Source organism: Ciona intestinalis, chromosome 1 (assembly GCF_000224145.3).
Source record: "Ciona intestinalis chromosome 1, KH, whole genome shotgun sequence".
Taxonomy (NCBI): domain Eukaryota; kingdom Metazoa; phylum Chordata; class Ascidiacea; order Phlebobranchia; family Cionidae; genus Ciona; species Ciona intestinalis.
This window is the reverse complement of record NC_020166.2, coordinates 5,248,081-5,259,999: the sequence shown is the minus strand read 5'-3', so window position 1 is coordinate 5,259,999 and position 11,919 is coordinate 5,248,081. Positions and strand designations below refer to the sequence as shown.

Genomic DNA, 11,919 nt, shown 5'->3' with positions numbered 1-11,919 from the left:
GACAATATCTTCCAATTTTTTCACAAGTTCTGTTTCACACACGCATTTTGGTGGCTCTTGCATAGGGAAAGCTCCCCTTTCAAGAAATACTCACCGGGCCCCCCACCGGGCGTGTTTTAGTATGACTCGTAACACCGGGTCCTCACCGGGTCCCACGGGCCCCGCACCGGGCGTGTTTTAGTATATTTTTTCCACCGGGCCCCACCGGGCCCCGCCGGGCGTGTTTTAGTAGGACCCAACATTTTCGGAGGTTTGCAGTAAAAGGGGAATTCCTTAAATCGAACCCACGTGTTTTTTATGCAAAAAATATGCTCCTGTATTTTTTCCAGTCTGGTGTTTTAACATATGGAGCGAATAGATTATGTAAGCCTGCCCAAGGCTAGACCGAAACAATAAACCATTTTTGAATCTGCAAAAACACGAGACTCATCGGAGTAAAGATAAAGTAATTCGCAAGAATCCGGAAATGTTTTTAAAGAAACGGAACGTGCTCACAGAAATAAACAAGAGATCACAGATCTAATGAATGAGCACGGCTTAAATTAATTGGCATAATATAGTAGGGTGGGGGAAGAGGGGACACCTTTAATACATAATATTCAAATAGCCTGATCGTGTTTTAAACGATTAACAATGGTCTGTGGAAGTCGTGAGGATACGGTTTTATAACTCATTGAATGTTCTTTGTTTACTACCAAATGAAAGGAGAAAACTAAAGGAAAAGATGTCCCATCTTCTCCCACCCTTCCATATTAATAAACCATTTTACTACAACGGTCGACTGGCTCGCTCAAAAAAATCAGAAGTAACCAACAGAACGGGTTCTAGTAAGTGGGGGTAACAAGTGCCGCGTGCCAACCCAACCTCCCATATGATATATGCGCTGTCTCGACAAAAAAAGTTACCGATTACTGCCAAAAGTTACCGATTACTGCTGTGTTACCAACGGGTTCTCGATGCCATGCAGTTTACTTGACTCGCAAGCGTTATAATCGTTAATTACTCATTGATTTGGTTTTATGCACTATGGTTTATGAGACTAAGCTTAGTTGGAATTAATGTATCGAATACACCCGATTATTCAATGTTATATTACATTTTAACCACGAATTAGAGCCTTAAACCGACAGAAAAGTAATTGTTAATTACTCGCTAATTAGGCGACCGTATGCAGTATGGCTTATAAAACTTTGCTTAGTTAAAAATATTTTATAGAGTACAATCATTTTATCAAAGTTTAAGGTATATTTTGAATTTGGCGCATTTGACCAAACAGTAAAGTAATCGTTAATTAATCGCTAATCATGCAGTTTTAAATTTGAAAATTTAGTCTAAAAATTAGAAATATATATTATGAATTCATTTAAATCAAGAGATTAAAGAAGAATGCTAGAATTAGGAATTGAGATAAGTGCGGAAAATAGCCTCGCAAAAAACAACAATAACAAGAACTTGGTGTAATGGAAACAATCAATTAATTGCCAAACTACAAATACTTTGCAACAAATTTATCCGAACGATATTTAACCTAAATAAACGGGCTAACACAACTAAAATCATGAGACAACATGGCCTTATTCAATTCAGGAAATGTATCAACTGGAAACTCTCACTCTAATGTACAAATGTAACATTTATAAACTACCTACAGCTCTGCTTCATTCCATCCCCGATAAACCATCACATAGTACACGAATAACCAGAAGTCAAGCCAGATTCTCCATCCCCCATTGCGCCAAGACTACCTCCCAACAATCCATTAGATATATTGGTCCTAAACTCTGGTCTTCATTACCAATAGAGATCCGCAATATGACCACCTTAAAAAAATTTGTCTGTGCGGTCAAACACCATGTCTGCAAAACTCCCGACAACCACTAAATTAAACACAGACCAAAACACTCACTATATTAAAAAAACACACCCACAAAACACACCCCCATTCTTTCTTTCCAACGCAACACACTCTCCCCTCCTTTTCTATGTCTAACCTCACACTATTGTTCTTATAAGTTTTTCTCTTATAGATATTTAAGATGTCATTTAGCACTAATTTTCTATTGTTGCACTTTATACTTTGATTTATTTTAAATTAACCACTGTGAAACACCATAACTCTCCAATTTTTACTTTTGTATACTTTGCATGGTCCGACTTTTACTTTATTGCAGCATGTACATTCACTTTCACCATAATTTGGTGCACATTGTTTCAGTGTTCACATCGACATGAGTACTATTACTTGGCAAGCCGTTGGCACACTTGTGTGTTTTGTTTGTTTAATTTCCTAATTATCCTTGTGCCGGCCCGAATAGAACTCTGTCTTTCAAGCTACCGCTTTGTGTATAGCTCACATTATTATCATTATTATATAGCACACTTCCATGTGCATGTCACTCAGTTCTGTACGTACTTTAATTTTTCATTGATTCGAGTATGTTGATGTATCTCTCCTCTAATTATGCAATTCTCTTATAAAATTTCATTTACATATTCCTTTTCTTTTTTTATATTATTCTTCCTATCCCTTTTACAGATTTACTACCCCAAGTACCTTAAAATTGCAGGTTTTTAACCAACACCAAGAAGAACCCTTCTTTACTAACCTGAGCTCCAGACTTCATAAGATTGATCTACAGCGACGATGGTCATGATTCAAGAAACAACTCGCAACTAACCCGACATTAAACTTGCTGCCCACTATTCTTTTTTATTTTATTTTTATCTCAAGTTAACTGTGATGTGTATTAGTGTAATGCACTCCTTCTAAATCTTACATAAGTGTGCACTCGGAACTGTTTACTGTTAACTTTGGTGGAATTTCTTTTCGGGGGTTTTGTTTTTCCATCATGCTCTAATCTTTGTTTTTCCATCATCTAAGCTCTAATTATACCACGAATTAGTACTATCATTCCTTCATTAATTGACAACAATTTAATAAAATATAATAAAACACACGAGGGGTTATTTAGCGATCCGCACAACAGGTGGAATTTTACAAATTCGAAAAAAAACACAGGATAAGAGGGGACAGTTTAAAATCATTGTTAATTTTGATTATTAAGTGTATTTATAAATAGAAATATACGTAAATAACAAGAAATAATACTGTACGCTTTGAAAATAAGGTTTAAACATACTTTTTCTTTCCTTAATGCTATAGTTTTAACATGTTGCCTATACAGAGCAATAGAAATACCAAGTAGACCAACCCATTGTTACGTAAAACACAAATTAAACGGCAATTTGGGTCCAAAATAACACAGTATAGGGAAAATGTCTGTTTTTCGGTAAATTACAGAAAAACTTGGGCCTAAAAGCAAATTTAAAGGTTGAAAAATGTAAAAAACATGTGTTATTTGTTTTCTGTATCAAAAAAGGGCAAAAATAGAGCTGTTCAAGTATCTAGCTGAGGAAACAAACAAAATCTTTACTTGCGACAAACAAAAGTACTTACGCGCAAAATGTTTTGTGCAGATTGCTACAAGAAACAATTTTCATGCTTTTACCTCAAATTCCACAATTATTTCACCATTCTGCTGGACTAAAAATTGTAATAACAGAAAATTGATAATAACTATTGATAATAACTGATGATAGCACATATTGCCCAATATTTCGAAAATCAGAATAAATGACGATTTTTGGGTAATACCACGAATTAGTACTATCATTCCTTTATTAATTCTCGTGCAGGAGAGAAAATTTCAAAGCTGTTTATCAACGTTTGCTTGAAGGATGAAAAAGTCATTAATTCTCGTCTTGTTTGTCATCGGACTCGAACAGTTTGACTTTTCCACTACCTACCGCTGTATCAATGAATGCATATTTGTTTCACCCGCACGTTGATTATAATCCCTATTTATACGAAATAACTTAACGAATGAGTAACGCGTGTTGTTTTAAGTAAAATAAACATTCCAGTTTTACGTGTTTCTTTAATTTATTTGAACTACGATTATTTGTTCATGAAGAATCTCATTTCTCTTGGAGGCTTTCAGCCATCAACATGACGTCTTTAGCTGAAGCGACTTCCTTGCCCGCTAAAAGTTTTCAACAACTTAAAAACAAGGAAAGCTTGAAACAAGTTTTGATTATTAAATGAATGTAACTTATTTAACCTGGCATGGTGGGGCATTGACAGTCGTTATATAGAACGAGTGTTCTGTTTCATACACCCCGTGCCAGCTTACGAGTTACCGTGCATGTATATGTAACTTAATTGTTTATCCTCGCGTGCCGGGGCAACGACAATTGTTATAACACGGATGTTCTGTTTCATTTCCGGCGGTCGTGATGAGTCTGTATTGTTGTTACTACAAAAGTATTTATGATTAACCAAATTAAACCAACCTAGCAAGTTTGCCAATTTTTGATTCCAATATCTGGTTACGGTCCAATGAGTAGCTTCAGATGTTTCGGCGAGAACGAGGAGTCCGATGACAAACAACACGAGAATTAATGACTTTTTCATCCTTCAAGCAAACGTTGATCAACAGCTTTGAAATTTTCTCTCCTGCACGAGAATTAACAATGGTATCCCATACATGAGGCGTTACTTTGTAACATCAACTCTACAAAAAAAGTTTAGAAAAAGGCAGGGAAACCTTTTTCCATTTTATATAGAATCGACTCCAGTTCGATTTCTAGAAACTTAAAACTTTGCCATGCGGTTGAGCCGTTGATGCTCCCTGTTTATATTGCAGCAAAGTTCTATATAGACTGCAAATAAATACATTTGTAATCTCTTTACTTAGATACGGTTTTATAATCTTTCGAATTATCTTTGTTTACCACCAAATGAGACGAGAAAATAGAATGAAAAGGTGTCCCATCTTCTGTCAGTTTACTCTAGATGTCAGAAAAAGTTTCAGTTGTTAAAACGCCCAATGCTGCCTCTACTTCGATTCGCCGGATCTGTCAATAATTCTTAGATCCAAACTGAGATTAAAATTGTGAACAGACTGTCAATAAACGGGTAGAAATGCCAGAGCCCAATAATCCTGATGTTTCCACTGCTTCATCCAAGAAATACAGCTAAATTAAAAGGGAATTTCGGTTTGAAATACTGAAGGTTTTAATAAAAAGACAGAAAGCGGATAAACATGACATCTTCGCCCAAGAACAGCTAAATTAAAAGGAAATTTCGGTTTGAAATACTGAAGGTTTTAATAAAAAGACAGAAAGCGGATAAAGATGACATCTTTGGCCAAGAACAGCTAAATTAAAAGGAAATTTCGGTTTGAAATGTTGAAGGTTTCAATAAAAAGACAGAAAGCGGATAAAGGCGACATCTTCGTCCAAGAACTACAGCTAAATCAAAAGGAAATTTCGGTTTGAAATGTTGAAGATTTTAATAAAAAGACAGAAAGCGGATAAAGGTGACATGTTCCTTGTCATCTTCTCTGTCAAGTCGTAAGAATACTGTTTAACCGAATTGAAACATTAGAGGAAGCATTAGGCGTTTTAACAACTGACACTTTTTCTAATATCTAGAGTAGGCTGGGGGAAGATGGGACACCTTTTCATTCTATTTTCTTGTCCCATTTGGTGGTAAACAAAGATAATTCAAAAGACTATAGAACGGTATACTTACGACTCCTTTAGACCGTTGTTAATTGTTTAAAACACGGTCAGGTTGTTTCAATATTATGTGCCAAAGGTGTCCCATCTTCCCCGACCCTACTATATATCTCTTTCTGAAACAAAACTGTATTGACTCTTTTGTTTGTATGGTTGGTGCTCTCTGTTTATATTGCAGCAGAGTTGTATATGGATTGTGACGTTTATATTACCAAAGTAAAATTTGGCAGCATTTATTTATATGACTGTAAATACTGTCAATTAGTCATCATTTTTCTTTTCAATTTGTTAACGGTTGGTTCAGTAGTTTGTTTATTGGTTTGGTTGTACCTGGATTGGATTTTCGGTTTAATTGTGCGGGCGTAAATATAAGTGTTTTGGTATAATAACACGAAAGCGGTAAAAAGCTTACAGACTTATACCACATATGAGAAAGGCAACTCGTAAAATCTGTGCCTATACCTCCAACTAAATCTCACATCTATACCGCAGTGGGAGAATACCATGACACTCAATACGTTAACAACGAAAAAACATAAATATAGGTATTCCTGACAACATTTTGCACATATGAAATGAAGTGTATCTTGCAAGCGGAATAAATATTCATGGGTGTTGTGGAAAATGGTAATCCCGTGACCACCACTTCATGCGCGCGCGCAGTTTGTAAAATGAGAACGAATTTTTCGGGGAACAATTTTTTTGCGACAGAAGCATTGCTTCCTCGGGTAAAGCAGACTCATTCATTCACGCAGCACACGTCTCAAGAACACGACACGCACACCAAGTTACAGCATGTGCTTTGAAAGTTTTAATGGTGAAGGCATATGAATGCTCGAATGCTAGTTGTTTGACATCCGAAACTTTCAACTTTCAGAGCTGGTGCACAAAGAGGGAACTAGAGAGTCCTCAATTCCAATTTTGGTCAATAGCATTAAAATTTGAACTTATCGTGCTTCTCTTTGTTCGATCAATCCGAAGTAGGGATTTTGAATTGTATAAGTAGTCACTGAGTAGGGTCCTGCCGTGTTTTTTGCCCTAAACCATACGCACCATGCACGTTGGGTATCTGTTCACTTAATTGATATGCTTACGCTTGAAGACACAGACCAAGATGTTGCCACAGAATTTGCGAGGGGTTCTTTTGTTGTGGGAAAGACAAAGCATAAGTTTTCTTCAATTGCACTCGATCACGCTCACGAGCAAAATAAACGCGTTATTAACGTAAGCAAATACGGCGGCAATTACAACAGCTTCGAACCCGGTATTATTTGATTACTTTGCTGTCTACACCACTGACCTATAGTAATAGCCCGGCTACTATATATTATTCCTATTGTCCTAAGTTAGTGAGCCACGACTAACACATATTTTTTAGAATGAAATTATTTTTAATGAAAAGATAGGAAACAGCATTGCATAATTTGAAGGCAGTGAACTTGGCAGTTAAATATTAGCATGGCTAAAAACGTTTAACAAGAAAAACAAATGAATTATTCAGTGGCACAAATTAAATCATTCACATTTTATGTGTTAAGGGATCGAATGGGACATTTAGTTATACGAGATCTCCCGTAATCATCTTTCTCCACGCGGAAGAAATGATCCACGTGATTTGATCGACTGATGATCTCAACAAACTCCTCATCGTGAGTGATCACGACCAACTGGAAATTGCGTTGCTGAGATCGAGATTGGATGATGCTGTAAATTGTGTGGATGAGAAGTCTGTTGCTTTATGATAAACGAATGTAGTTGATTTATCCTTCTTCAGCAGGACAATGGAAGTAGTTAATGTTATGGGTATTGTTTTATACACCTCGTGCGACTTATGAGTTCTACCCTATGTTGGTGAAGTCTCGCTGCATTGCATGCCATTGAAGCTAGGATTTGGGCTACCATGCGAGGATAACCAAGTTAATGAAGTGATAATAAGAAAGAGCATTAAAAATTTACAACTGGCACCCCTACAACACAATTACAATATAAATAAAGTACATTTTATGCATTATGTAAGTTGTATACAATTTTCCCAATATGTTCATAACAATTACCTGAGCAGTGCTTCAGCCAGGCTCAAAACATTCGGTCGATCTAAATTAGTGGTTGGTTCATCTAAAGCAAGAATTCCACAATTGATACAAAAAGTTTCGGCCAATGCCAATCGAATCACCAATGAAGCTAAAACCTTTCATACAATGTATGTTAGTGGCAAGTTCTCTAAAAAGCATAAGTCAAACCTTTTGTCCAGCGCTACACCTGCCTCTCATATCCATAGGAGTACCACTATAACAATACATGACAACTCTGTAATTAAATGTTCTGCGAGCAGCTGTGCTTCCACCTGTGTCCTCACTGCTGCAAATCTGTATGTACTCGATATCTGGAAATGTACATATCATATTAACATTAATACATATTCATACTTTCATTTAAACTATGAAGCACATCAAATAATATGAAAAAATTTAACTTGTTTATCAACATCATGGCGAGGCAACAGCAGTTGTTCTGTTCACACTTTGTGCCGCTAGCAATTTACCATGTTTGTAACTTTGCGTTACTAAGGGGATTTTTTGTAATAAATGGGTGACTTTTTGGACAAAAGTTCATAAGTTTCCTGCCTAACAACACTGCTTTGGGGCTGGTTACATGTCTGGTGCCATGGCAAAGTGGTTAGCGCGATTGCTTTTAATCCAGAGGAAATGTGTCCAAGCCTCATCGCTACTATTGTAGGCGTATGTTTCCTAGAGAAAGACACATAACAATTGCTCCAACCCAGTGGCCACTATTGGGTTGTCCAAATTATCAGCTATACATCAAAAAAAAATACTAATAATCATTCACAAAGTAACTCGTAAGCTTGTACGAGGTGTATGAACACCCGTGTAATTAGGACTGGTTCTTCAAAATGGTCAGGCTAGTCATACAAAAACATGCTTTTTAAGAAAAAATAATTTAAGTTGAAGAATTACCTCTTCCCTTGTATGTCTCTTGCCACAACTCTCGGATAATTTTATTAATTTCATCCATTTTAATTTGATGATATTTCATAACAGCTCGATCCAATGCTTTGTAATATTTGTCCAAGTCCCCAATTGCTAACTCGAGTGTAGTAGCACTAACAAGGCAATCCTTGTACCTTTTGTCGGCAAATCTGAACACAAGTGATATTAGAAATGTGCTCAAAATAAATAAACACAAAAACATCAAACTTGAAGTTTTCCCTGCTGAGTTCCTGTTGTAGAGATCTCACATTCTCACCAAGCGATTCCTGTCTTACTTTGCAACGCTCTTTCTCTTTAGTTAGGTCGGAATGCTCCTTGGTGAGCTGCCGAACCTCACTGAAGGAGAAAAATATATTAATGTTGGTATTTTAGAAGAAAAGAAATATATATATATATTAATCTTTCCGAATACAGAAGAAAGATCAGACTAGTTAAAATAAGTATGTTGTTAAAAACATGCTACGGGTAAATAATACTTTAGTAAAGTGTCGGAATAAAGCGTGGTTGCTAAACCCATGAAGCGAGGGTGTGAGCAAATGGTTTAGTCCAAAGGTCACAATTAATTTCAATGATGGGGTTAGGCAACTCATATATTGATATAAAAACAGGTTTTATCAATATGTTTGTAACATACACTGAGCCATAATAACATTTTCAATTAGGCATGCGGACCATAGTTAATCCATACTTGTGTTAAATTCAAGAAGAGAACAAACATAAAAATGAACAACAAGACAAATATAGAAACAGAAATAAATAAGTTAAACCATGATATGCGTCCAAGCAACCCACCTATCCAACTTAGCTGCGTTCATTCCTCCCAACTTTTCCTCCATCTCCAACAACTTCTTCCTCACATCTTCAATCTCACGATTCCGCTCACGAAGAGCAGAATTATCCTCAAGGTCTCGTTGACGATCCTGCATCAAAGTTAAAAAAGCGAAATTTTCAAAATGACTTGAGAATGAATGAATGAGCTTATCTTTCTCAATCCCACTGCGGCAGAAAATGACGTCAATATAACACGGGTGTTCTGTTTCAAATACATCTAGGGTACTTACTACGTACCACAATTGATTTTTTTTTCCTATGGCTGACCATTTGGACAACCCAATAGTGACTTAGAGCCACATTTACCCAGAGAAGCAAATATATTTTAATTTGGCTATCCTTTTTTTTAAGCAATGCCTGCATACATATAATTTTATTATTTTAAAATAAAATGCATTGTTTCGGCTAACTAGATTAACTGAATAAAAAGAATAGAATAGTATATTAAACTATATGTATTTTCAGCAGAAAAATAAAATGTTTCCTAACTTAAGAAGACAGAACTATAAACACAGTGTTTGTAAACCTCTAACCAGGAAAATCGAAAAAATTTTACAAATGTTTTAAATTTAGGTTTATTTAAAAATTTCTTACATTTATTTATTTGCCACTAAACAATAAAAGAAAGGGTTGTAATTAAAGTAAATATAATTATGTTCAAAACATCAACACACCGTGCATGTAGCAATTTCCTTCTGTAAGCGAGCAATATCTGTTCGTAGTTTCTTCATTTTATTTTCAAAATCAACTATCTTACTTTCAAGTTCTTCTATTTCTTTACTTGTTCTCTGAAAAACACATTAATTTAATCAAGATAACATTTGTGTAATGTGTATAAGACTGTTTAAACTTTAAAATAACAAATAATATGTTTAGCATGATCAGTTTAAACTAAAGTAAATTCATGAACTATTTTTTGTGTAAAGAGTGTTTGGTAGGTTTATGATAACAAATTTTGTGGCCACCCAAAAAGTTTTATACTTCGTAAATACTAAGAGGGTCTGAGGTGTATAAAGCCATCGTAGATAACACAATAGGAAACTGATTGTATAACTCTACTACTTGCCCTACCATGCGAGGGTGAAAGTTGTTCCACTATACAAGAATAGGCAAGTAACAATCATAATGAAATACAAAACAATAACTCAATCTATATTCTACCTGTAACTTTGTAGGTACTGATGATTTGTTGAAATTGTCAATATTCTTATTTACTCTTTCCAATTCTTTAAGTTTGTTTTGCAAAGTTTGTAAAACATCTCTTGCTTTGGTAATTTTATCATTATTAGAGATTGCAACTTTTTTTTTCTTGCTCTCCAAATTTTCCACTTCTCTAAAAAGAAAATATCCTTCAATTTAAAAAGCTGTTAACTTTGTCATTTTATAAATTTTTATTTTTAAAACTTTTCACTTATTTGCTATGTTCCAGTGCAATAAATAGGAATATTTTATTTATCTGGTATAGTTTTACTTATTGTACTTCGTGTGGTTAAATACGTTTAATATAAGCTTTGGAAGAAATTTAGTAATTATTAAATGGAATTTTAGCTCATAATAAAAAAGTAAAAAACAGAAATAACCTAAAAAATAATAGATAAAACACAATAGAAATAGTTTACAGTGATCTTATAAGCATTGTGATATAGCCAAAATCCTTCTGAAAACAATGAAAAATGTTTTTTTAAATTAAGATGATTACGCTGTAAAATGCCAGTCATAATTTTATAAACACAATGATAAATATTGTTTTTACGTTTTAAAATAAGAATGCTGATGCACCATCCCAAAGCATTCTCATTTTAAAACAAAAAAACAATATTGCTCATAAAGCGGATAAACCATTCTACCCACCTTACTAATGGAGCAATGCTTCTTTCATTTAGTTCTATTTTACTTTTGATGTTTTGTATTTCACTTTCTGTGGTCCGTTGTAACTCCTGCAGTTGCTCACATTTCTGTAGATCTGCTGCAAGCTTTAATTTCTCAGCCTGAATTCAAACAACGTAAGGTATTATAATATTACGTATTACACGTGTAGTTCGATCAGTAATGAGATAACTTTAAAGTAAAGTATTAATCTGAAGGTATTTAATGTTGTACGTTAAGAAGACAACTGTTGCTTAAATACAGGATAACAACACTTTTCAAAATTTTAATTTATTTGCTTGGTTATTAACAAGTTACTAAATAGCTGTGAGACAATTACAGATCAATTTAAAAACCCAGGCCTTAAGATTCTTCAGTCATGACATCAGCTTTTAAAAACTGCACCAAACAAAACTAGGATAGCTTTAAAACTGGTATTAACCTTAAGAAGCTTCATGCGATACTAAAAACATGTGGCTTAAGTTTAGTAATTTAAACATTTGATTGTATTGCTTTTGGGAAAACTTTGCAGCAACTTAGGTTTGACTTTCCTTTTTGCGATGCTGGATAAATCTATGTATGGGGAAAGTTATCTAACAACAACAGTAATATTGTCCACAACCTGAATATT

General features: G+C 34.8%; 1 protein-coding gene across 1 annotated transcript in view; it reads right to left on the bottom strand.

Moving 5' to 3' along the window:
• Positions 1-6,951: 6,951 nt before the first annotated feature.
• The window catches only part of LOC100182051 (DNA repair protein RAD50), a 10,552-nt gene continuing 5,584 nt past the window's right edge, over positions 6,952-11,919 (bottom strand). The window contains exons 12-19 of the mRNA XM_026834199.1: positions 10,584-10,755; positions 10,097-10,210; positions 9,384-9,511; positions 8,799-8,927; positions 8,559-8,740; positions 7,824-7,966; positions 7,638-7,771; positions 6,952-7,287 (exon numbers count right to left, since the gene is read on the bottom strand). Coding sequence (XP_026690000.1) covers positions 7,110-7,287; positions 7,638-7,771; positions 7,824-7,966; positions 8,559-8,740; positions 8,799-8,927; positions 9,384-9,511; positions 10,097-10,210; positions 10,584-10,755 — 1,180 coding nt within the window. The 3' untranslated portion in view covers positions 6,952-7,109. The remainder of the gene's footprint in view (positions 7,288-7,637; positions 7,772-7,823; positions 7,967-8,558; positions 8,741-8,798; positions 8,928-9,383; positions 9,512-10,096; positions 10,211-10,583; positions 10,756-11,919) is intronic.